At 37.6% G+C, this 27,576-nt stretch overlaps 1 protein-coding gene across 1 annotated transcript in view; it reads right to left on the bottom strand.

The window, feature by feature from the left end:
- Positions 1–27,576, bottom strand: part of DNAH5 (dynein axonemal heavy chain 5) — a 321,482-nt gene that overhangs the window by 172,592 nt on the left and 121,314 nt on the right. Inside the window, exons 18-29 of the mRNA XM_055366994.2 lie at positions 23,849–24,014; positions 22,867–23,106; positions 20,782–20,972; positions 20,606–20,693; positions 14,564–14,697; positions 9,418–9,619; positions 8,626–8,861; positions 5,642–5,860; positions 4,085–4,147; positions 3,533–3,771; positions 2,268–2,508; positions 409–608 (exon numbers count right to left, since the gene is read on the bottom strand). Coding sequence (XP_055222969.2) covers positions 409–608; positions 2,268–2,508; positions 3,533–3,771; positions 4,085–4,147; positions 5,642–5,860; positions 8,626–8,861; positions 9,418–9,619; positions 14,564–14,697; positions 20,606–20,693; positions 20,782–20,972; positions 22,867–23,106; positions 23,849–24,014 — 2,219 coding nt within the window. The remainder of the gene's footprint in view (positions 1–408; positions 609–2,267; positions 2,509–3,532; positions 3,772–4,084; positions 4,148–5,641; positions 5,861–8,625; positions 8,862–9,417; positions 9,620–14,563; positions 14,698–20,605; positions 20,694–20,781; positions 20,973–22,866; positions 23,107–23,848; positions 24,015–27,576) is intronic.

Below are 27,576 nucleotides of genomic sequence, written 5' to 3'. Positions count from 1 at the left end.
AGCTGTGCAGTCAGGCTTGTCAGCAGCAAAGCTGAAATGTTCCCAAGATCCGAGTGGCTAATTATACGTTGCATTATTTTGTCCAGTGGATGGTCTCAGACATACCCCACAAATAGAGGATAATGAGATAAAACCAGAGTTACACATGCTCTAACATGTGCCTGAGGCCAAAATGAAAACAAGAATAATTGAAATATAATCTCTTGATGATTTATATATAAGTGGGTACCTGAGTAAAAATATGTTTTGGATATAAAAATTAATTAATTACTCAATGTAATTAAAACAAGTATTTTCAACATTGAGTAGACTATATGAAGGCTATTATTGTAATGGATTTTTCATTAATTTGAAATGTTTGCTATTATGGTTCTCAAATCTAAGGGAAAAGATAGATGGTTTTCCCACCTGTTGCTCAGTAGGGATCCCAGCAACATCAAGCTGTCCTCCATGTTGGCAATGATTTCCGAGGTACTGTCTCCTCTCAAGAGGAGCTCTCCACGGGTTTTAAAGCTGCCGAAGGTGAATGTTTTATTGTCCCATTCATTAATCACTTGCTTCAGCTTTTGCTCAATGTCTCTCTCTTTCATCGCACTGATACAGATGTCCTATCAAAATGGCAAGCTCTCATGTTATTGCATGAAAGTCACACGTCCTTCCTTAATAGTCTACGTGCAATACCCCATCTTCACTATTTGCTTCATATATATATATAAATATATATATAAACTTTTATATTTCCAGACCTAAAATGCAATATAATAAACAGAATGTGTATACACAGATACTGATGCATCAAGAGAGATGGAGATAAAGATATGACTGAAAAACAGAACTTTAATTTATAAAATTTCCCAGCAAACTTGCCCAAAAGGAAAGATGACAGAAAATATATGCAAATCACTTTTAAATTTTGAAACTTTAATCACTGATTCAAAATTCAATGTATTTCTGATTTACCTCTAAAGTCAAGTGAATGCAGCATGTGAATGAACACAGGTAGCAGAAACCTGATTCTCCCATGGCTCTGTTCACTTTCCCAGTCTCCTTTATGGCCTCACCCTTCTCCTAGACCATTAGTCAAAGCCCTTCCTTTACCCTCATTTCTTCCCACCTATGTTCCCCCTCTGGGTGAGCTCATTTACACCCATGAATTCAATCACTTTCATGTCTCCAGGCAAGACCCACATCCATTTGCCTACTGAACTTCCCTGCTGAGATGTTTCAAGGAAACCCCAAACACAGTCTGTGAAATATCAGACTCATGTCCCTAATCAAGCCCATGATCTTTGCACCTTGTCACCCAATCTGATCACCTTCCCATGTTCCCCATCTCTGTGGTCAGCACCTTCATCCATTTAGGTCTCTCAGCAAGAAATCTAGAGTTCATCTTTAGCCCTCCCCTTCCTTCTCCTACCATGTTCCCTTCATCACCGAATTCTCCTCAAATATCCCTGATCCTTTCTCTCCTCTCCAGCTTTACTACTTCCCCTCTCATCTAACAAGCCGTCATTTCTTGCCTGAGCTACTCTTAGAAACTCTCAGTTGGTTTTTCCATCATTCTTCCCTTGTCCTCCTTCAATTATTTCTCCAAAGATCACTACCAGAGTGATCCTTACAAACGGTCAACCTAACCATGTCAGCCCCTGCTGAAAACACACCTCCCAGCTGGTGCCCATTGCTCGATAACATCATGTAGGCCCACTCCACCTCCCTGGCCTCTGCTGTCTCCTCTCTGCCCTGCCTCCACGCCTCAGCCACATGGGCCTTCTTCTTCTTCTGGTTCCTCAAACACACTTCAGATGCTCCATGCATAATGCACCATCTGCCTGGAATGGCCTTCTTTGCACTTTCCAAGCCCCTCACCCCAACCACACAACCACACTCCCTTCACCCAGCCAGTCCTATGCATGCATCCTAGTCCTCCCTAGCTTTATCACCCCCAGGTGAGCCAAACTCATCTATCATAGGCTTTCATAGAACAACATACATTTTATTCAATGGTATTTGCCACAGCTTATAACTATGCCTTTATTTGTAAAATTATTTAATAATCTGTAAATGCAGGACTGCATTGTTATATCCTGATGCAGAATCTGTCCCATCTTAGGCCAAATAAGCATTTGTTGAAGGAACTAGTGGCTGAATGCCAGGAGAAGAGTTTCAATTGTCTGAGTGTAGTTTACTGATCCAATATTCCATAATACAGAAATGTTATCAAATAAATCCCATGAGATCTTGCAATCTTCCATCACATCATACTCTACCTCTATTTCCTCTTTATATTTCAGAAGAGGTGCCTCCATGATATTTCTTAACTTAAAGCTTTCATTCCCCACATCCAGACTGTGCCCGGTGAGGGTGGTTATCCTTTCCCAGTGCCGCTCCATCATGGCTTTACTGGCCATGTATTCCAGCAGCGGGCAACACTCGCTGAAATCATCAATGATCTTCTTCAGGTCCAAAAAAGCCTGCCAGTCCTTCGAGGCCCGGGGAAGCTTTCGACATCTGTGAAGGGACACCAACATGAAAGGCCATTGAAATATGATGGTAGACATCACTGGACCAAGATGGTCTGCTAGTATTTCTATTAAAAACAGTCTCTTTGAATACTTATCCTATTTTAAAATCCCATGACTTGCAGGCTATCTGTTCATATAATATACAGATGACTTTTATATTACAGAAAATTGTCCTCTCCATTAGAAAAGATTTTTTCCAACCCTTCACAACTATTACCTAGTTAGAGGCATTATTTTAGAGCGTAGAGGTGATGTTCAAGCTAATTCAATTCTACAAACATGTACTGAGAACTTACTAAGCACAAAGCATAGCAAAGTGTATCAGGCTGTCAAGTGAAATATGCAACAAATAGCTCTTTTTTTTTTTGAGACGGAGTATAGCTCTGTGCAGTGGTGCAATCTCAGCTCACTGCAACCTCCACCTCCTGGGTTCAAGTGATTCTCCTGCCTCAGCCTCCCGAGTAGCTGGGATTACAGGTACGTGCCGCCACGCCCAGCTAATTTTTGTATTTTTAATAGAGATGGGGTTTCACCATGTTTGCCAGGATAGTCTCAATCTCCTGACCTCGTGATCTGCCCACCTCAGCCTCCCAAAGTGCTGGGATTACAGGCATGAGCAGTAGCTGCACCCAGCCAGCTCTCCATTTTCTTTAAATTCAAGAGCTACAACAATACAGAAAAATCATGGGCCCCTGCTTTTGTTCCAGATGATAATCTAACATTAACTTCAAATGTTTCATAAGTGTAATATAAATAAAAATCAGCTCCCATCAAGCTGCAGAAAAGCCCCTAACATGACTCATCCTGATAGACAGAATGTGCTTGTCTCATTATGTACACACAGGAGTAATTAATAAATAGCATTTGACAAGAGTGATGTCAATGGACAACAACAATGCAGCAAGATGTGCTTTTGAAATAGCTGGGGTGAAAAGAGAACTTGGCTGCCTATCAAAGAGGAAAGCATTTGAAGTTCAATTGCTGGGCATGCTAAACATTTAATTTCTTACCTGTTCTGGAACTCTAAGAGTTCATTGTTAATTTTTTCAATATTCACCTCTGACCAAAGAATATCATAATAGCTATTTACAGTTTCTATGACACTGTTGTACAGAGTATATATTTTCTGTAGAAGATTTAGTTGCTTCTTTATTTCAAGAAGCTGAGGATACTGTGTAGCTGGCAGGCCAAAAAGCTCCTCTCCTCCAGTATACGTGATGTATTTCCGATAGATATTATCAAATTGATTCTAATAAAAACACAAGTGAAAACTCATCAAAATGATTTATACATGATCAACATACAAATGAAAATATAAGATTGGCAAACAAGCAAGCCAGAGATGTATGATCTCTGGGCGCATGTAAATAGGAATACTAAGTTGGCATAATTAATTCATAGAAACTACTTCTAATTGTAATCCTACAAAATCGTATTTTTAATGCAAGTACATACCATATTCCACAATAGGGCTCTCTATCTTTCAAAGAAGAAAACATACGTGTGTTTAAAACACAACAAAGTTTCATTGTTTAGAAAGTCATAGAAACTAAAAAGATTACCTGAAACATGATAAGCCTGTCACTGGCTTCCTGGGGCTTCAAGCCACTAGCCATTGGACCATTCTGAACAAAAAGTAAAAAAAGAAAAATAGAATGAAGTGTTTGCATATAAATTTCATGAACTCAATCCATATTTAAATATTAAAGTTAGGTTTCATGCATGATAGGAAACTTCATTTTTATTTGTTAGAAAAAAAGTGCCTCACAAAGTGATTCATTTAGACATATGTTTCTAGTCTAAAAAAGCCAAATTAATGCCAGAACTTCCCTTAGTCAAGAAACTTTTAAGATTAAAAATATGTATTATTCATTTCTTAGGTAACACAGGCAAAGAGGAGTCAATGCCTGTTCTATAAGAAGCACATATAAAGTCTACTTTTCAGCTAAATGCTAATATCATATAACTCATAGATTTTTATCATTCTAATATCCACTTGTAAAGTGGCCTATAATCTTAACATTCCAATCAGATTTTCCAACATTATAAAATCTTAAAAATGTGGATTTCTGTGCTTCTTCATCCATGGCGTTGGTACATGGGTCCAATCTTCTAACTTGATGAATTTTGTGGTTTATTGTGCTACTAGTTAATAGGCACAAATTTTACCCTAAACTCTATATATTTCCCTTCTCCAGCACATTATAATTGCCTGGAGATGGGTCTCATTACACAATATATTTACATTAGAAGATTCAGTACTTAAACCTATATGGATAATTAAAATATGGACTCCATGGGGGCAAGGCTCGATCTGTCTTATCCACTACCGTATAGTCAGCACCAAGGACAGCGCCCGGCAATTGCTGAGCTCTATGTTATTTGTGTAACCAAGGAAGGCTGTGGAAAGGAGGACAATTATAACTACATGTGAATAGTACTTTTCTACACAAATTTAGAATGCTACCAAGCAACTTCAGTAACAGACCAAATTATACACTGTTAGCCCTTTTAGATTTATCGTTTTCTGTTGAAATTATTATGTATGAAATCTGATTTGGTTAGGCTTTCTGTCCCCACCCAAATCTCATCTTGAATTGTAATCCCCATAATCTCCATAATCCCCACGTCTCAAGGGAGAGACTAGGTGGAGGTAACTGAATCATGGGAGCGGTTTTCCCCCTGCTGTTCTCTCCGTAATGAGTTCTCATGAGATCTGATGGTTTTAAAAGGAGCTCTTCCCTCTTCGCTCGCTCGGCATTCTCCTTCCTGTTGCCTTGTGAAGAAGGTGCCTTGCTTCCCCTTTGCCTTCCACCATGATTGTAAGTTTCCTGAGGCCTCCTAAGCCATGCTGAACTGTGAGTCAATTAAACCTCTCACCTTTCTAAATTACCCAGTCTCGAGCAGTTCTTTACAGCAGTGTGAAAACAGACTAATAGAAACTCTAAGGGGAAAGAATTGTGAAAAAAATGTTTTTCTCTCATGAAAATAAAATTCCCATTCCCTGGGAATTCCTAGGAAGTTTCATAGAAATTTACCCATAATTTTTAGACAACTACATTTTGCATGCTGTATTCACTCATCGCCGAAAACGCACACAGAGAAAGCCAGAGACATACCAAATCATAGTCCAGATAAAACTGGTGACAATCTTGGAGGAATACCTCCACAGCACTAATAAGCTCTTTCTTGAAACTGGGCTGCAGTGAGACTAATTCATTCTGGACTTCGCCAGCACGTGCCAGCAGCTTCTCCCAAGCATAGTGCAGTGTATCAACTTTGTCTATCTCTTCCCTTGCTATCAGAAGTCCGTATCTGTTAAGCAGGGCATAAGATTCCTAAAAAAAAAAAAAGCAGGAAAAACTTAATTTTGGCCAGTCAGATGCATAAATCTACACACAGCCATTTATTAAATGATAAGAATGGAAAATGCCAGAATAATAGTGAAACTACCCTGAGAGTTCTAGTTATTCTACTTCAAACTGCAAGAGGTTAACTGAGCAACTGAGCTGTTCAGCTTTAGTTTCCTCATCTATAAAATGAGAAAATCTTCTGGCTACTTCACAGGATCTTTGAGACTATTGAAAAATGTCATTTTAAATGCATTTTGAAAACCATAAACCATTAGACAAATAAAAGATATTTTTACTTAGGCCCCCAAATTGTATTTGATCACTACAAAATTCTATCAAGTAAATAAAAAACAAAATAATTTAACTTCTAATATTAGAATAACAAAATCAATCAGGGTTTTAACTCTGTCTTATTTCACATGATCGATAAGAGGTTCCAATAGTAAGACACAAGGGAGGAATCTTGAATCAGAGCCTGGGCCAAGTCATTCCCTTCAGCACGTAAAATCCTGGATGGCTTTCTTCTCTAAAAGATTAAAATGAGGCTAAGGTTGGTTTTCATAAGGAAGAATTTTCTCTAAATATCTCTAGTCTCTTCTCCCACCATTACTCCTCCCCATAGAGGTGGAATGAGTGTCTGATTATTAATTTGGGGGAAAAAATTGTTGATTTGAGCAAGGATAGCCCAGTGCCTTTCTCTCTCTTCCCTCCCTCTCCGTGGAGGCATGCCTGTGGTCAGCACCTCAGTGCCATCAACTGGATCAGGGTAATACCAAGACCTACAGCTTTCCAACACTGCCTCTAATGGATGAGGAAGTATAATAATCCTGGGATTTAGTGTTCACTAGCTCATAATGTGTGTGTGTGTTTGGGGGTATGAAAGGGAGGGAAATAACTGGAGTAATACACTAAGTTATGTCTTCCGAATAACTTCCATCAGGCATAAAGGTGATGTTTTGATCTTGTCTACTTGATTCTACTTTTGTTCTTAATTCCTAGGTGGGAGAAAATAGGATTGTCGGTTACTGTACCTCCTCTTCATGCTTTAGGGTATCCCCTGATCCTGCACAAAGAAATGTCTCTTTGCCTTGATGTTTGAACCCAAGGAGAGCAGGTTGGACCATGTGATCTCCCTGGCCCAACACAGCAGAAGTGAAAATGTGTAGTAGTCTGTACCATTCTCATGGTAATGTGAAAATTTTCAAAATTCAAACAGGGATGCAGAAAATGGGAGAATAGAGTCTGATCTCGACCATCAGAGTATAAGCCCAGACATTCCAATTATAGTGTGATGAAAAGATGATGATTTTACAACTGGAGTTTTTTTTTAATGCTACAATTAAACTAGTCTCATTTAAAAATAACAAATACAGTGACCCACTTCTGATAAGACATTTTCATCTGGAGGTTAACACCACCCCCTGACCCCACGGTGCCTCCATGGCTGACAAGTGCTTTTCCTTAATGTCTCCACTGTTGGGTCTTTGTCAACAATCACAAGTGGCAAATAAGATTTAAAGACATGCACCAACAATTATGATTATGGAAAGTTATTAATGATATTAATAATTCACACTCTTATTCATTTCTAATGATAATATAAGTATTACAAGATGAATAAAAATGGAATTCAAAATTGCGCACACATACACAGACATTAAAAGGAGCTGGAAAGAAATATACGAACCTCTTGGTATGTACTTGATTGACAATATTATGGTAATTCTGAAGTTTTGTTTTATACAATCGTTTTGTGTTTTCTAATTTTTCTACAATGCTACTTTTTAACTAGGGAAAAAAGAGTTTGTTTGTTTTAAAAAAAGGCTGTTGCTAAGACTGATTTTGCTGGTGGCTTAACATGAGATTTCTAAGGAGACTTCTTAGAAAGAGATGATGTTTACTCAAGTGAATCTATTCAAGGGTGTCTGCTTGTAATGAAATCAACTGTCTTTTTTTGCCATTGCTTAAATTACACTATGTATGTTGATAATATTATAACTAATAAGTAAATAAAAGCAGACTTCACTGCAAAAAAAAGACATTTTCATCTGGAAAAGATAGTATGATATGGTATACAAATAAAAGTGATGTGCAACACTGATCAAATTACATAATTTCTTCGACCCTCAGTTTCCTTATGCGAGGAGGAGGAGCCATAGTAAGGATGAAATGAGTTACCGCATATATGGACACTGTTAGCGCCCCATCCAGGTCCCGATTACCAGCTGGTATTCCCATCCCCGACTACTGAGAGTGCTGGCTATAAGGACTGCAGCTGTCCCTTCCCTGGAAGATTTTTCTCAGCTGAATGTGAGCCTTCTCATGGGGAGGTTATAGCCCATTTCCTACTGACTTAGGAGTAGAAAGGGTAGTCTCCTTTGCATGAAGGAGGGCCCAACTCAATTGATGTTGTAGAGCGCCCATGGGATCAGGCTGAAGTTAGTCCATAGCTGATTGGCTTCCTTTCCTGATTCCCTCGCTCCCCTTCTTTGGTGAGCACTCATTAATAAATCATTTGCACAGAAATCTTTATCTCAGGCTCCGCTTTGAAGGACCTTAGGCGACATGTGAAGGTGAAAACTGGCCCATGGAAGGCATGCTATAGGGGTTCGGTATCATCAACAATATTGAAATTATTGTCTTGGTTTAGTAACCATTTAGTAACTTCACTCCAGACCCAGTCAATATTTCAGCTAATAGCATCCAACATGTAGAAATATTTCTATAATGAACAAATGATCGTTAGTTACCTCAATAGGTCCTACTTGAAAGTCAATGGAGATTTGCTCCTCCCTTATTTCTTTCAGTGCTGCCATTGCAATCCGAATATCATCTAGGTCCTTAATTGGACGATTTAGTTTCTTATTGAATTCTTCAATAAGCATAAAAATGTTTTCCATCTCACTCCGGTATTTTTTGTTACAGTGGCGTCCAATGACAACCATCCAGGACTTTGTCTCAGCAGTCAGGGCGAACTTCAAGTCAGCTGTAAAAACCCAAATGTCTACAGTTCAGTTTTAAAAACTCGAATCAGTACGAAAAGTCAAACTGTCGCTGTTCTCCAGTAGTAAATATTTTATAGCTTATTGCCCACTAACCCACAAAAAATTGAATTGGAAAAAATCATAATTTTTCCTACTCATTATATATTCATTCATTTTATAGAGTTTGTTTTTACAACAACTCAATACACATTTCAAAATGCTTTTTTTAAAAAGCACATATCAGAACCCTCTGGGATAAGCCTCAAAGGTTTGTTATTGTTATTTATTAAACAAAGGGTAAATTTTAATTCAAAATATAACAGACATCTCCTTTCTCTGACTTAGCCTTTTTTTCAAGGTTTAGCAGCAAAGTGTGCAAAATAGAATCAATAATTATGCAGAAGAAAAATTTTTAAAAATCTACAAATTGGTCTTAAAGCTTGAGGCCCATAAAGTCAATCTTTAAGACACATAGAACTCTCTGGAATACTAATCTAGGTAAAGAGACAGAACAATACTGGCTAATTTATATAACTATATGAAAGAAAATGAACCAACCTGTGTACAGAGCAATGGAACCCACACAGATATACTCAGGCTCAGCATTAATTTCCTGCTCTAGGTTTTGGAAATAGAGAATCTGGGACTCAAATTCAGAAAGCAAGGGGCTCTGTGTAATAAATGTCTTAATGGCTTCTTCTTTTCCCTTTTGCCAAATGTGATTGTAGCGTTTGAAGCAATCCATGGATGTAATAACTTCCTGAATGCAAATAACAGATTTATGTTAAGAAGGAAGAATCTGAAAGGCACGATGATATAAGTGAATATTTGCCAACTGCTGGTGGTTCCTATGGATTTATTAAAATGTTTAGTGAACTGTGTGATTATCTGGAAATGCCAAAGAACTGGGACTATATACAGTAGTGTGGACAGTAGCCCAGGGCTAGTAACAGTTTCACTGTTATCATCCCTAGCTAAACGGGAGAGGAGCAGTTTCTAGAAACTAGAAGACAGTTCTTGAAGATCCTGTGGACAGGGCCCTCTTGGTTGGAGCTGGGCCTTAGATCAAAAACCACAGCTCAAGGTCACACTACAGGGAAGGTGCTATGAAAAACATACTCTGAGGTCATTCTCCTCTTTCCACCCTCCCCACAGATCTCCTCCAAGATTCTTCATTGACTGAACCCACTGGAAGCCTCAATGGGAACCTACTGACATGTTGCCTAAGGTCAGATAGGTGGAGGGAATGGAGATTAGATCTTAGGGGCATGAAGGACAAACAGAACATAGCGAGCATCACTTCAATGAGAGATTGCCTGGAATCACATAAAATGTATAATTCATATAACTAGAATTGACATCTGAACAATACTACACCTAACCAACCAGGAACATAGTGCATGTTTCCATATCTTGTCATCTTTTTCAGAAATTCCTTAAGTTTTAGCATAATCTTCATAGAGACCCCAGATACTTCTTATTACACATGTTTCTAGGTATTTTTCAATGCTGTTGTCATTGTAAACAAGATATTTTCCACTATTATTATAACTGGCTATGAATGGCATATACATTTTTTAAAATTTATTTGTAAATCAACAGTCTAGTTTGCTAACCAAGTATGCATCTGTAAAGATGAAATGACTCTCAGGCAATTGGTAAATAGGGGACAGTGCTGACATAATGCAGAGGTCATGTTTTCAAATGCTATGTTTCCCAGCAAAACAAATGCTACTGCTTTGTACCAGCTAAAGCAGCAAGTCACAGAGGAGTACAGTCCTGTGTGCCACTCCCCCTCCATCACTTCTTCCTTTTGGATTGATTTGGCTACCACCTGTCTTAAGAATATCTTTGCATATTGTTCTCACTCATAAGTTAGTGCTAAAAAAAAAAGTGTTTGCATGGACATACAGAGCAGAATGATAGATAATAGAGACTCAGAAGAGTCAGATTTCTCATCAACTTCAGAAGGGAGGGCTATGAGAAATTCGCTAACAGATACAATGTACATTATTTGGGTGATGGATACCCTAAAATCCCTGACTTGGCCACTATGCAATCTATGCATACAGCACAATTGCACACGTATCCCATAAATTTGTACAAATAAAAATAGATAAATAAATAAATACCAATCAAAGCAGAAAGAACAACAAAGCCAATCAAAGCAGAAAGAACAACAAAGAAAGAATGTTCTTTGCAGAGTTTGGCCTGATTTTTGTAGAGTTTATCTTTGCTTCTATGCCTCCACAATCTCTTCCTTTTCCCAATTCTACCAAGCTTCTTTCATCTTTTATAGTAAAGTTCTGTAATTACCATAGTGATATTAAATATGTGAATATTTCACTATGATTGTTACTGTTACTATTTTACTATGATTATTATTGTTTTATTTATTACCCTGGTTACAAATTGCCTAGATTTTGTGTCTGCCTCAATCTTGTTTTTCTCATCATCCCTATTATTTAATATTAAATATGCAACTTCTCAAAACAGGACGATTTTCAGGAACATGTTTATTGTATTCTATGAAAAATTCATATAATTATCTTTCCATTGGTGACTAACTTAACTCTTGTTGGGCCACAATTTCTTTTTTAGATTAGCCTCTTGGATTTACTTGGCAGACAATTGTATCATCTACAAATAATTAAAATTTTGTCTTTTTTTATTTAATTACTATTTATTTCTTTATTTATTTTTGTAGAGACGAGATCTCACTGTGTTACCCAAGCTGGTCTCAAACTCCTGGCTTCAAGTGATCCTCTCATCTCGGCCTCCTAAAGTGCTGAGATTACAAACATGAGCCACGGTGCCTAGCCAAAAAATTTGTCTTTTCATTTCTAATTCCTTTGTGAATCAAGTTTTTCCACTGCCTTATATTATGATTTCAGAGTTACATCTGCATGAAAAACAAATTTAGCTGATAAAGAATAAACAATGCAATTATTTGAAATAACTGAGCATTACAGGATTCTAAATGGTCTGATTATTTTAAGTAAATTGCACCAATCTGCACCAAACCAAGAAGCAGTTCCACTCCAACTCCCCACATACAGCTAAAATGTCCCTCCGAGCCTCAGGTTTAATGGATGTTGATACTTCCCATCCACTAAAATGCAGAAAGCTAAACCTATCACTGCCTATCCCAACCACAAATGATTCGTTTGCATGAACTGAAGTGTTGACAGGCAGACCAAGAATGCATTGCAATAGCATGTAGACATATTCACATATGTATGATGGTTTGAAGAATTAATTACAGATTATTGAAGATTCCCAGAAATGGATAGAAGTTCCAGAATCCGGAGCTCTCTCACCACCCAAGCTTATAATATTAAGAATATACCCTAACTAAATATGTTAGAGGGTATTCTTTTAAAGTGTCTGTCTTTATTAAATTGGAACTTTTTCACATGAAGGTAACCCAGACCTTGAAAGGAAAATGACCTCAGTAGGAAAATTAGATGAACTACATATGTAGAGTTGTTCTGATTATGTAACCAAGGTTATTTTGATTGTTTGGTCCAGCTCAACGTTTCTATATTTTTTTTTCGAGACAAAGTCCCGCTCTGTCACCCAGGCTAGAGTGCAGTGGCACCATCTCAGCTCACTGCAACCTCTGCCTTCTAGATTCAGGCAAATCTTATGCCTCAGCCTCATGAGTAGCTGGGATTAAAGACATCTGCCACCATGCCTAGCTAATTTTTGTGTTTTTAGTGGAAACAGAGTTTCACCGTGTGGGCAGGCTGGTCTCAAACTCCCAGCCTCAAGTGATCCCCCACCTTGGCCTCTCAAAGTGCTGAGATTACAGACATGGGCCACTACATCCAGCCTCAGCTCATCTTTTTAAGCCAGGTTGTGTTAGAAGTTGATGACCAACCTATGGGTGTGCTAAAGGCAGGTTAGGTTTACATTCTAATCCAATCAAGTATAGCAACAGTAAAGGGGCAGGGATCATAGGATTTTCTGTGGTTGAGGCAGAATCATTCAGAAAGGTCTATGGCTGTGGAGGGCTGGCTATATCTAATACTATGACTAAGTGTACATATATTCTCCCAGAAACAATTTGGCTATCCTATAAATCTGGAATAAGTTCTTCAAGTTGTTATAAATGCCAACCTTTTCTACTATTTTAAGGAAAACTAATATCTGAGCATTTCCTTCATATAAAGTAAAAGCAAATGCAATAAAAGTGACACAGAGGCCGGGCACGGTGGCTCATGACTGTAATCCCAGCACTTTGGGAGGCCAAGGCAGGCAGATCACCTGAGGTCAGGAGTTTGAGACCAGCTTGACCAACATGGTAAAACCCTGTCTCTACTAAAAATACAAAATTAGCCCAGTGTGGTGGTGCATGCCTCTAATCCCAGCTACTCAGAAGGCTGAGACAGGAGAATCGCTTGAACCTGGGATGTGGAGGTTGCAGTGAGCCAAGATTGCACCATTGCACTCCAGCCTAGGCAGCAAGAGTGAAACTCCTTCAAAAAAAAAAAAAAAGACACAGAGATAAGTATTTTGTGGCCAGCACTGTATGTTAATTTTAACTATGATTTCTTCCTCTTAGATTTTCATAATAGTGGTTGATCATACTAGAGAAACTAGTGGATCTCATTGCTGATTTATTTTCTTTTATTTTCTAGGAATACTGAGACACTTGAAAACATTTCTGAATGTTTATTGTTATCATGGAATACTTTGCTTATCATTCAGTATAGAGCTTAACAATCTAAGTACTAGATAAATATTTATTGAGTTACCTGAATACTGTCTCTAGGGGAAAATTAAATACAGGACCTTCAATATATTAAGAAAGGTAAATTAAAAGTCCATAAATGCAAAAGATTTCCAGTTCCCTTGGGAACACATTAAAACTAAACTTAATAATATTTCCTCACATTGTTACAGCAATGGTAGCTTTTCAGAGTGCTTTCAAATGAACGTAACTCATTGTATCAAAACTGAGTAACAGAAAAAATGCACTTACTGAGCAACAACTATTCCTTAAACACTGGGAAACATTATTAACAAGTCAACAAGTCTTACTGGTCATGTGAATTAGAAGAGTTTTTTTAAAAAATAAAAGATGATTTCAGGGTTTTAAATCTTTTTGTCTGTAAAATAGATTTGCATGAACAAAATAGGGGAAGTTGAGAGGAGAGTATGTTGAAAGAAAAAATTGCCTTGAATGTACATTCATGTCCAGTTCAAGTTTGTATTGATAGTACTAATATCTTCTTTATTCTCAGTTTCATCTAATTTCTATGTGGCAATATAAATAAATTTTTATCTGATATTTTATAACATTTGCCTGACTACTCAGATATGAAAAAATGACTACAAACCTTATTCTATTTCAAATATGTTAGTATCACTGGTTCTTTGAAGGTGAATTATAACAACAGTCTGACTTGTAGTTTGGAACATATTAGATTTTTTTAAGTTAGATTCATTTGTATTAAAAGAAGATATTAAAAGCATTAAACAAAACACAATATGAGAGTAGGAATAATTTTCTTTCACCTTGCAATCTAGAATGAAAGATCTTCAGTTAGACAAACATTTGCTGAGCACACACAAGATGCTCCCTGAAAGCACAGTGTGTGAGACCCAGGCTACATACAGGACAACTTTGTGATGTTCACCTTCACAAAAGTGCATGTTGCAAAGCAAAAGGTCCGGCTGCCAGACCCTCTTGACATACCTTTTTGGTGGAGTTGATAATTGTGCTAAGCACAGAAACTAATTTTACAATCTCTTTGTTTTCAGAAACATTCTTATAATAGTTCTTGGTTTGCACGGGAATGGGTAAATTTACAGATGCTATCTCCAAGGTATCTAAAAAGAAAAAAAGAAGAGAAAACCTTACACTACTCACACAAGAATGTACTTTCAGGAGATGAGGATATTTCTGTGATAGTAAAGCAAGGACTTCTGAAAATCTTCTCCTTTATAAAAACAATGAAAATAATGGAAAGAGTTGTCAATGTCAACTTTTCAGGACTCTGTAAATTAATCAAAGCTTGCAATAATCCAAAAAGTGTTTATTCAAGAACAATGCTAAATCTTGGTAACAACAGCAAGTTTTGTGGTGTTTTGACTTGCTCTAGTCCCACTGCCGCTCTCTGGCTATAGGGTAGCCTTGAAAAACAGCAGCCTTACAACCATTATAACTGGAGGAAAAAAACCTACCAGTAGCCTAGCAGTCCCTGGAAGGGCCAGCCTGGGCTTGGAGCTCCTTAGGGAGCTCCATAGAATTCTCACTCTTTGAGCTGTCTGGGAGCTCCCTGGAAAAGTCCTGTTCAAATAGTTTATTTTTATTTGACCTGACTCAGAACTCTCTGAGAAAAAAAGCCCTATCCTCATGGCATTTGTCAAAAGACTATCAGCAACAATTGCTTAACTTCACAGCTACCTGAGGCAATGATATTAATTGGGGGCAAATAAGAGGTTGGCCAAAAAAGTTAAAAATCTGGGAAAGGAGAATGAAGTCAGCAACATGGCTGAATAAGAATATCCTGGCTCTCCCTCCACCCATGGACACACCCAATACACATCTATTCTCAGATCAGTTCCATCTGAGAGAAAGTCAGAGACCAGTGGAGAGACTCCTGCTTATGTTATAACCAAACACATATCCGCATCAAAGGGCAGGAAAAGTGGAGACACACTTGGACATGGATCCTGCCCCAGGCACTGAACCAGAGAACTGGGAACGGAATCTGCAACACACAGTTTCTCTCTGTGGAAATGAGGCTTTGGACCTCACATGTATCGCCATAACTCTTAAGGTTCCCCATGGTTTGGCTCTTAATTCACCAATTCTGAGAGTGGAGTGGATTAGACACACAAGAGTCTCTCTAGACCACAAGAAAAAAGTGATGGCTTTACACAGGCATGAAGCACTTACAGAGGCTTCATTCTGTGGAAGTTGTGCAGAGACGGGGCTTTAAAACCATGGCCCCTTGTTTCTCTCTCACATCAAGTGCCCCAACATTTACAGCTTCCACCCAAGGGACTACATTCTAAAACTCCTATCTCTGGGAGCAGACGGGACTGGCATTTGTGTGTCTCTCTAGACCACAGGAAGAAGCAGCCATTTAATATGAGCACACAAGCACTTCAACAGGCTTTATCCCCCAGGAGCAGTGCAGAGAAGGGCTTTAAAAACACAGTCTTCTGCTTCTGTCCAGCAGGGGTTAATGCTATGCACTGAGCGCCCTAACTTCTGCAGCCACCTCCCAAAGGACTCAATCCTAAACCTCTTAGCTACGTGAAGAAAGGGCATTAGGCATATGTGAATTTCCCCAGATCACAAAACAGAAAGGAAGTTTAAATGGACATGGAAACACTACCAGGGGCTACACCCCCTCAGAACAATGCAGAAAAGGATCAAGAATGTGCAGCTTCCATTTTCTTTCCGGGAAGGGGCTTCTGGCACCCCCCCTAGTGGCTACTTGATGGCCTGGCTTCTAAAAACTGTACATCAGAGAGCTAATGAGGCAAACAAACAGGAGCCCTCCAGCAGCTAGAGCCAGAGCCCAGCACTTCATGAGTGTTCCGTGTGGCTCCCCTAGTGATGAGCCTAGGCCTAGCCATTCTTTCTGGAAGGAGTTACGACACGCACCAAGTGCCATAACTTCTATAGCTCCTACCCAAAGGACTGTCTCTTTAATGATCTAGCTAGCTCTGGGAGTCAGTGGGTCTTTGCACTTTTGAGTAGCCAGAGACCATGGAAAACAAAGAGGTGGATGTACAATGGGCCAACTTCCATCAGTTATCTCGCCAGAATCAGAGGATGCAGCCTGAACGTGATTGCAGGCATTTGCCACAGATCCTCTCTCTGGCTTAATGCAGAGAACTGAAGATAAATGCCTGTGCTCAGCTTCACTGTGAAGACAGAAAAAATTGGAGCATGCATTCAACACTCCAACATTTCCAGCTACATCTAGAGAATCTAGCTCCTACCTTACCAGTCTTACGGGTACTGACAGGACATATCATATCTGAACCTCCAGGGTAGAGGGGACAAAAAATAGAGACAGCAGTCTGGACAAACACTAAGATTAGAGAGGCATCTTGAAATCTCTGGGTAGTCAAAATAGTGAGATCCTCCCACATGAGGTCAGTCTGACAAGACTGAAAGAGGTAGCTATCTTTTATAATACACAGAAACCAACACAGAGGGTCAAAGAAAATGAACAAAAACAGGGAAATACAGTTCAAATAAAATAACCAAATAAATCTCCAGAAACTGTTCTGAGTGAAGTGGACATATGTGATTTATCTGACAGGGAATTCAAAATACAGATGCTCCTTGACCTATGATGAAGTTACATCCCAATAAATCCATCATAAGTCAAAAATATCCTAAGTCAACAATGCACTTAATACCCTAGTAAGCCTATTGTAAAGTTAAAAATCTGTAAGTCAAACTATTCTAAGTACAGATGCTCTTTGACTTACTATAAAGTTACTTCCTGATAACTCCATTATAAAGTCAAAAAAAAATGTGAAGCCAAACCATTGTAAGTCAGGGACCATCTGTAATATTCATAAAGATCCTCACCAATATCAAGAGAGAAATGCAAAAACAAACTGAGAACTTCAACAAAGACAGAAAGTATAAAAAAGCACCAAACAGCAAACATAAAACTGAAGAATGCTGTAACTGAACACAAAAATTTAATAGTTTCCACAGAAGACTAGATCAAGCAGAAGTAGAAAAAAAACAGTGAATTCAAAGAGAGGTCACTGAAAATCATCCAATCTGAGGAGTAAAAAATAAAAAGAATGAAAAAGAATGAAGATACCTTAACAGACTTATGGGACACCATCAAGAGGAACAACTTATGCATTATTGGCTTGCCAGAAAGAGAAAAGAAAGATAGAGGAAACATACTCAGAGAAATAATGGCAAAAACTTCCAAGCCTGGGGGAGGAAATAGAAAGCCAGCTCCAGGAAGCCCAAAGGACATTAAATAAGATTAATTCAAAAACACTCACACCAAGACACATTATAATCAAATTGTCAATAGCTAAAGATAAAGAGTGTTGAAAGTAGCAAGGGAAAAGTGTTTCATTGTATGTAAGAGAACACTCATAAGACTATCAGTAGATTTCTTAGCAGAAGCCTTGCAGGTTAGAAGGGAGTGAAGTGATATATTCAAAATACTGAAAGAAAATAACTGCTAAGAATACTATATCCAGCAATTCTATCTTTCAAAAACAAAGGGATGATATAAACTTTCTCATACAAAAAAAAGCTGAGAGAGTTTATCACCACAAGACCCAACTTACAGGAAATGCTAAATGGAGATTAAGCTGAAGGAAGAAGATGCTTATTAGTAACATGAAAACATATGAAAATATAATACCTCACTCATAAAAGTAAGTATATTGGCAAATCCAAAACACTCTAATACTGTAATGGTGGTGGGTAAATCATTAATATTTCCAGTAAAAAACTTAAGAGGCAAAACTACTAAAAACAACTAGAGCTACACAAATTTATTAAGGGATACAAATTATAAAAAGATGTAAAATGTGATACCAAAAACTTAAAATGTATGAGGTGGGGAGTAAAAGTATGGAATTTGTATATGCAATCAAAACTAAGTTGTTACCAACTTAAAATAGCCTACAATTAGTATAAGATGTTTTATGTAAGCCTCAGGGTAAACATAAAGCAAAAGGCTATAAGAGATACACAAAAGAAAAAAAAAGATCCAAAATATATCACTAGAGAAAGCTATCAAACCACAAAGGAAGAAATAAACAAAGGGTCTACAAAACAACCAGAAAACAATTAACAAAAAGGCAAGAGTAAGTCTGTACCTATCAACAATTACTTTGAATGTAAGTGTATTAAATACTCCAATCAAAAGGCATAGAGTGGCCAAATGAACTAAAAGACCACAAAAAGACCCAACTGCATGCTGCTTACAGGAGACTCATTCCACCTTAAAGTTCACTCACAGATTGAAAGTGAAGGGATGAAAAAATAAAGTTCATATAAATGAAAAAACAAAATAGACTTCACATCAAAAAGTGTAAAAAGAGATGAAGATCATCATATAATAAAAAGGGAATAAATTCTTCAAAATTATATTATAATCGTAAATACATATACACCCAACATTGGAGCATATAACTATATAAAGTAAATATTAAGAGATCTGAAGAGAGACACAGACTAGAACACAATAATAGTAGGGGATTTTAGTACCCTACTTTCATCACTGAACAGATCATCTAAACAGAAAATCAATAAAGAAATATTAGACTTGAACTACACTTTAGACCAAATATACCTAACAGACAGAATATTCCATCTAACAGAACAGCATATACATTCTTCTCGAGTGCACACAGAACATTCTCTCTATGGTAGATCATATGTTAGACACAAAACGAGTCTTAACAAACTTAAGATCAAATTACAACAAATTTGATCTTATAACAAATTATAACAAATTTTCCAAACCAATCGTATGAAACTAGAAATCAATCAGGAAAAAAATCAAACAGGAAAAATCATGCAAATGTTTTAAATATGTGAAAATAAAACAATATGTTTCTGAAAAAAAACTTCTCACATCAGATCAAAGAAGTAATTAGATGAGAAATTTTAAAATATCCTGAGACAAATGAGAATGGAAACATGACATATCAAAATTTATTGGATGCAGCAAAAGCAGTTCTAAGAGGAAACAGTATAGCAAAATAAACAGCTTAGTCAAAAAAGGAGAGAGATCTCAAATACATAACCTAAAATTACAACTCAAAGAACTAGAAAAAGGAGAACAGACAAGCCCAAAGTTAGCAGAAGGGAGGAAATAAAGATCAGAGCATAAACAAATGAAATAGAAACTAGAAACACAATAGATAAGATCAATAAAACAAAATGTTGGTTTTCTGAAAAGCTACACAAAATTGACAAATCCTTAGCTAGACTAAGTAAAAAAGAGGACTCAAGTAAATAAAATCACAAATGAAAGGAGATATTACTACTGATAACCCAAAAATACAAATTATCATGAGAATGCTAAGAACAATTTTGTGCCAACCTAGAAGAAATGAATAAATTCCTAGAAACATATGATTAACCTACCAAGATGGAATCAAGAAGAAATTGAAAATCTGAACAGACCAATAGTAAGAAAAGAAGATCAAATCAGTAATTTAAAGTCTACAATCAAAAAAAGCCTACCACCAGATGGCTGCACAGCTAAATTCTACCAAACATTTAAAGAACTAATACCAATATTTCTCTAGCACTTCAAAAAATTAAAGAGAAGGGACTACTTCCAAACTCATTTTACAAGGCCAGCATTACCCTGATACCAAAGCTAGACACATACACTACAATTTAAAAAAAAAAAAACTATAGGCCAATATCACTGGTGGACATAAATGCAAAAATTCTCAACAAAATCCTAGCAAATTATATTCAACAGTGCATTAAAAGATCATTCATCACGATTAAGTGAAATTTATCCCCTGGATGCAAGATTGGTTCAATATATGCAAATCAATAAATGTGATCCACCATATTAACAGAAGTCAACTAAAATGATGATATTAAAATACGTGGACCTTGATATTTTGTCAACTTCAAATTGGCTCATAGATTAATATTCTGATGTAAAATAAATTGAGAATTACACGGAGGGGTTAAAAAACATTTGAGCTCAATGAATGTTGATTTACAATGCCTCTTTTAAAAGACTAAAAGAACATTTACCTTGAAGTTCATTTTCTCCCATTTCAACATCAGAATCACTGTCTTCATTACTCTGCAAAGCAGCCATTTTTCTTTCTTGCATCTTTTTCTACAATGTAAAAGGATATTTTTCAGCTCTGTCCTATCTGTAAAAGAAGTGGTTTCCATATGAAACCATTTCTGCACCCCATACCCACCTTGGACAGCAGTTCACTGCTCCACTGTCTGACCCCCTTAGGGACACTGATGATGCACTCCACGGCTTTGTTCAGGGTCTGCTGTACATCTTCCAGGGCAGGGGCCATGACGATGTTGGGAATGGCCAGAGTGACGCTTGCCCGGAAAATGGGCAGACTGTTCTGCTTCATGTTAGAGGCACTGTTACTGTCTGAGTTAACCCAAAACAAGGAAGAATTCACATTTTTAATACAAAATAAGATTTGCTTCCTTTGTAACCATAAAAATTAAAACAATACATAATAGGTATAAAATCTAATAAATATTTGTTGAATGAATGAGTCAGTTAAAACTAATGGAGGATCTAGTATTGCTCAATATAACAAAGCAGTTCAGGGGAACCCAAGGCATTTTTTGCTGTTTACAGCTTCTTGGAATACTCTCCACAGTGAAACCCACTGTGTGGGATCAGGCTAAATTATAAACACTTCTCTAAAATATTAAAGATGATTCTTCCAAATAACAGGATGCCAACAAATTAGCTAAATGTAGCTAAGTAAGCCAGGAATGAAGAACAAGACTATCAGCATAAGCCAAAGTTAGAACAAATAACCACTTTGGAATTTCAGATAAATCATAGGCCTTTCCTACCATGGTGTGTAAAATCCAAATGTGGAGCAGTTAAAAAAATGGAAAAGAAATAAAGTGTAATTCGCCATTCATACTGAAGGAGATTTTAAGGTTGAACATAGGTATAGGTATGTAGATACAGACATGTATGTATATGTGTCTGTGTATCATGCATAACTTTACGTAGTTGCAAATATCTGTAATAGAAAAGCTGGGAAATAATTGTGATTGAATATTTAGCCTATCAGCCAACATTTATTAAGTTCTAATAATAACGCTGTGTCAAAGAAAAGAACTATCCTCCATCCTGAATGAAGTAAAACATAATAAGCCATGGCACCAAACAAAAAAAAAAATCTTTCAGAGTTTCCACTTTTATTTACCCACTTTTAATTAAATATTGAAGATGCTTTCCTTTAAATGTCAATATTCAAAATATATTTAAAAATTTTATTATCCTATTATTTCAGTTTTCATTAATTACTATTATTTGTTTTCTTTTTACCATTTTTAACTTAAAATTTAATTTCAGGATGCCTCTAGATTTGATAGATTTTTGTGGCCCACCTGAGAAATACAACACCTATTTCTGAACTGTGCTGAGGAAAAGATGATGCTATTGAAAATGAGGAAACCAACTGGAAAGTACTAAATTAGCATAAAAATAGTAAAATACATATATATCCTTTGAAGAGTGTGACACTAGTAAGATGTTTCCACTTTGTAAGACTGGCTAACAAACCTAATGATTTAACAATGAAAGAATCGTTTCCATATAACTTCCTTTAAAGTATGTATTTTTTTCTTTCACCAATTAAAGTAATTTTATATATTTTCATCTTATTACAAAAAGATTAAATGTACTACCAATTTTCATGTTATTAACAAAAGCTTATGCAAACTATTTAACCTCCCTGTGCTGTGCTCTAGTTCTCTGATTTAACATGAGAGTAATAATAGTATCTACTTAATAGAATTGTTGGGATGATCAAAGTTCATAATGTTTAAAATTACAAGAAGGCACTAAATAAACGGTGGATATGGCCAAGTGTGGTGGCTCACGCTTGTAATCCCAACACTTTGGGAGGGCGGGGGGAGCGGATCACCTGAGCTCAGGAGTTCGCCACCAGCCTGCCCAACATAGTGAAACCCTGTCTCTACTAAAACACAAAAAATTAGCCAGGTGTGGCGGCGTGCGCCTGTAGTCCCAGCTACTTGGGAGGCTAAGCTGGAGAATCACTTGAACCCAGGAGACGAAGGTTGCAGTGAGCTGAGATCGTGCCACTACCCTCCAACCTGGTCGACAGGGCGAGACTCCATCTCAAAAAATAAAAATTAAAAAAAGATGAATATTTTTAATTATTTAAATTTAACAGCAATGTACATGCACGTGCACACGTGCACACACACACACACACACATACCCCAGCAACTATGCCTGATCATCCACTAAGCAAACCATACAAGATTATTACCCCGGAAGTTAATTGTGTGAGAGGAATGAATACGTTTGCGAATGGCCTCTAGTGTATTCCTTGTAACTTTCAGAAGAGCATCCATGTTCTGATGGTTGAAATGAGAGAGCAACTCGCGGGCTTCTTCCCCTAACATCTCAGTTTCTTTCTTTTTCCTCGTGACTGTCGTCAAAAGCAGGGCATTGGCCCTGGCATTAATAGATGATGTCAAGGTGTCAAAATTTCCTTCTTCTCTTTTTGCTGTTACAAGATGAAAGAGATAAAGATAGAGATAAGTTAGATGGATGGATAGATAGATAGATAGATAGATAGATAGATAGATAGATAGATAGAATCATCTGTTGCAATTAAGGATAAGTTACATGCAAGTTTAGTATCACTTAAACATCACACTTCTTAGGAAGTGAGGACATCAAAAAGCAGGAGGAAATCAGGAACCAGAGGGATTGATGGAAGCATCTCCTTCTCAATACAAGAAAACAGCCAACAAGAGAGGCAGGAGCTATGGCTGGAAAAGCTACACGGGCCCCCAAGGACCTGGGTTCTGGTGCTACCTCCCACCAATAACCCTAAAACTTTGGGGGGATAATTTCCCTTCTTCACATCCACATCTCTGTGTTCTCCTCTGTCCTGCAAAAGCTGCGCTCAGTCTAGAGGCTCTCCAAAGGGAATTCCAGTCAATAATCCGTCCAACTCTATTGATAAGGTAAAATAAAACACCCACCCACACATAAATGCAAAGAAAGCTAACAAGGGCCAATGCAAAGTGCATGTTTGCAAAGTTTAACCAAAAGTAGTAGGAATTAACAACACAGAGTCACTGAAATATGCTCAGGGCCATAATTTCAGATTTATACATATCATTAGAAAATCGAGAGGATGTTTATAGAAGTATGGAATTAATTGCTATGTAGAAAATGCAGTTTTAGTTTTTAGTAAATGTCATAGAAAAACAAGACCCTTTCATTACCCCATCTCTTACCTGAACTTTCATTTTTGTAATTAACACTATTCTCATTGGATATTTTTTCACTTTCTTCTTTAGATAAAACTTCCACATCCAGCAACATATTTACAAGCTCATTGACTGCCTCCTCCACTAATGAGCTTTTAAAATGTAGTATTTGTGCACCATTTACACAAAGATCCTAACCAAAAAAAAAAAAAAAAAAAAGATAGCACAGTGGTATATGGTTTATCTAGCTTTTGAGAGCACAGAAACAGTGGTAGCAATGCTGTGGCTCAGCCTCCAGGTGAGATTTCAGCCCCAGTGATGCTTGGCCACATCCTTCACAATAGCACAGGCCAGGTGTCCTCTAAAGGAATGTGTTTAGGACAAGAGAACCCACTGGATCAGTGTAGATGGACCAAAATTACAGGCACTTCTTCACCAGTAGAGAAAATATCTTCAAAAGCCATCAGCAGCCTCTCTACTCGTCACATTTCCTTCATATCACATAAATCGGATCCAGCCACCCTTCTTTCTCTCCTTGTCTTTGCCAACAAACCATAGTCATCCCCTCATTAATTTCAAAGACACTACCCACCCTTCTAACTATATTGTACATTTCTCAAGAATGGATTTAATAAATATAAACTAACATGATTTGAGGCACGGTGATCAATTCTGGAGGAGATTAGGTAGACAGATAGTTATAGATGGATGATATAGACAGAATCAGTGATTTACCACCTGGTTGGAAAGTAAGCCCATGAAACAACAGACTGTCAGTTAGGCACAGTGTCCAGCTCCATTCCAAGTTCCAGCATTATCCACCTTTAAACTTATACGGCTTGAAAACTAGGATTCAAATCCTTGCTCTGCGTGATCCTGAAAATTCTTCTCAGTCTCAATTCCCTCATATGTATAATGGTGATATAGTAGAACTCACTGTAGTTTTTGCAAGTATTCCATAAAATAAATGCAAATAAAATACTAAGAGCAGTGCCTGGCATAAAGTAAGCACACAAGAATTGCTTGTTATTATTATTGGTTGGAAAATCACAAACATCCACAGTACCTAAATATTTGCAAAGGTTAGTCAACTCATTCCATGTAAACTAACTCCTCAATTCTCTGAGAGAACACTAATATTTTTTAAAGTCTGAATCTTAAGTCCTCTGACTCTACCTTGGAGAGAAACACACATGTGGTCTCCATTTTCAGGGCCAGCTCTCACAGGGAATCCTCAATTAACTTGCAGCTCTTTCAGTCCTCTCAGTAACACAAGCACGTGTTTGAGATCATAAAATTCCTTTGTATTGAGGGTTCTAGAAGATGAGATTGATAACCTCTCAAAGACTAATACAGTTCCAACAACGTTGTTTACATCTCTTAACTCTTTCTCTGTGAGAAGGCATAACCATAAAAATGTAAATAGCATAGAAATTAACAAAGCAAAATATAAACGCAATGAGGAAAAAGAAGTAATAAATAGACTCATTAAAATATCCCCCAGGACAAATAAAATAAATGAAAGATGCTGCCTCCACTTATCCTGCTTCATTTCAACAACTAACCTCCACGATGACACCCAAAAGCTGAAACCCACCAAAAGGGCCTTTCTTTCAATCCTGAGTGGTGTCCTCCTTGAATAATCAGCATGGGGCTCCACCATTTCCTCATTCCCATGATGCTTTAGCTTTGGCAAACCAGGAACCTACTAGATGCCATGTCTTCTCAAGGTCTCTTCACCCTTACTCCCTGGTTCATGCCCTCTCCTAACATGATTTCACACTTCAACCATTGTTTTGCTAATATCCTTTGCTCCATCACTCTCTCAACCTTCCACTGCCCCACCCAGGAGACGCCCAACCCAAATGAACCAGGTGACCTACCCTCTCCACCGGCACACATAGGTCATGGTGAGGCAGATGCTTGGCACTGGGAATTCATGGTCCCCAAACTCAGACTGGCCCCTAATGCTACTCGGGAATCATTCTACATGACTATAGCCACCTCCCTCTACCAAGCTCCATAATAGCTGTGTCTTCAAATCCCCGTGTCCTCAAATCGTTACACCATCCTTCCTCATCATACTCAAAGAATGACCTTGATTTCTACAGCACAAAGCAAATGGAGGTCATGACACGGGGACTCAAACAACTCCCACTGCCCTCATGCAGAAGACAAATCGGCCTCCATCATGAGCCCCTTTTCCTCTTGTTTTGGTGAATGCAATCATTCTCCTTTTATTCGAGGTTAACTCCACAACCTGAGTTCTGAATGACAGCTTCTCTGGCTTCCTCAGAAACCAAGCCTATCCCTTTCTTCCTCTCTACTAATTTTCCACCTGAGCATATGAACACCCAATGTACTTCAACTCAACACCTTTCTCCAGCTACAACATGCTTCCACCTCAGGGCCTTTGCACATGCTATTCTCTCTGCCTGGCATGTTCTTCCACTAAAATGTTCACATGGCTTGCACTCTCACTCCCTCCCTTCAAATCTAACCGTAGAAGTCATCACTGACCATGAACATAAAATCACAACTTTGTCAGGTACTCCTTTTCTCCATCATCATTTTTCTCCATAATTGAATTATGAATTCAAATAAACAAACTCAAGAGAAATGATTTACTAATACCTATATTGGTAATCAAAAATGCAAACTCAAATTGGGTTCCACGATTTTGCTACTTAAAGTAAAAGTAGTAAACTATAATAAAACAGTGTTTGTTGGAAGTGAAATTGGTAGTACTGCAATGCAGTACAAAGGATGTAAGCTGATAACATCCTTTTGAAAAGCAATTTGGCTACCAATATCAACAGCCATCCAATAAGGCCATACTCTCTGACACAATAATTTTATTTTGGGGAGGGAATAACATTAAAGGAGAAAATACATGATACATGCATATATTCACTGCAGCTCTTGACAAATTAGCAAAACTTTGGAAGCCATCTAAAGGTTCAGCAATAAGAAACTGGTAAGTAAATTACAGTATATCAATTCAACAGAATATTCTGAAGGCACCATTAAAAGGCTGCCTATGAAAGCCATGTAGCAACATGAAGAATATTTTGTGAGGAAATGTTAACTGGGAGAAAAAAGTACTATTCAAAACCTGATATATATGGAGTAGCGATCACAAATTTATTAAAAAGCTTAAAATGCATTAATATTATAATAATGATGGTATAATTGATTAAAAGGCTAGTTTCTTTCCATTTTCAAAATATTCTAAAACTTTCTTTTAAATTTAAATTTAAAACAAGTGTATTTTTATAAAACAATCACCAGAAAAGGGGTAAGACTAAAACCATGGAGGCAAGTGATTTTTCAGAGGAAGAGATAGTTTTTTAAATGATGAGGAAGAACAAGGGGATGGTTAAGTGTACCCACAGTTAGTGAATGTGAGGAGGAGGGACTAGAAATTTCTAACATGTAGACAGTAAGTTTTGAGTATAAAATGACTTAATATAACCTGCCATATATGCAGAAAGGGGTGAACACAGCAGGCCTGAAACTGCTCTCCTTAGAAAGTCCTGCTTGGGAGGTGGTCCCTTGGCCGGCGTCTGGAAGCTTGGATTTTGGGAGGGTTCCCCCTGTTGCCCTTCTGATAAAGATAGTTGGCTGTGCCTAAACTGCTTGTGCAAACAATGTAGTTTATGCTGAACACCTGATTCCTTCTGGGAGTCTGGAATTCTTGTCCATGCTAAGCAGAATGTGTGACCAGACCCAGTAAGAACCTTGGGCCCTGAGTC

This window comes from Gorilla gorilla, chromosome 19 (genome assembly GCF_029281585.2).
Source record: "Gorilla gorilla gorilla isolate KB3781 chromosome 19, NHGRI_mGorGor1-v2.1_pri, whole genome shotgun sequence".
Lineage (NCBI taxonomy): Eukaryota > Metazoa > Chordata > Mammalia > Primates > Hominidae > Gorilla > Gorilla gorilla.
Note: the sequence above shows the minus strand (reverse complement) of the source record. Positions and strands in the feature narration are given on the sequence as shown.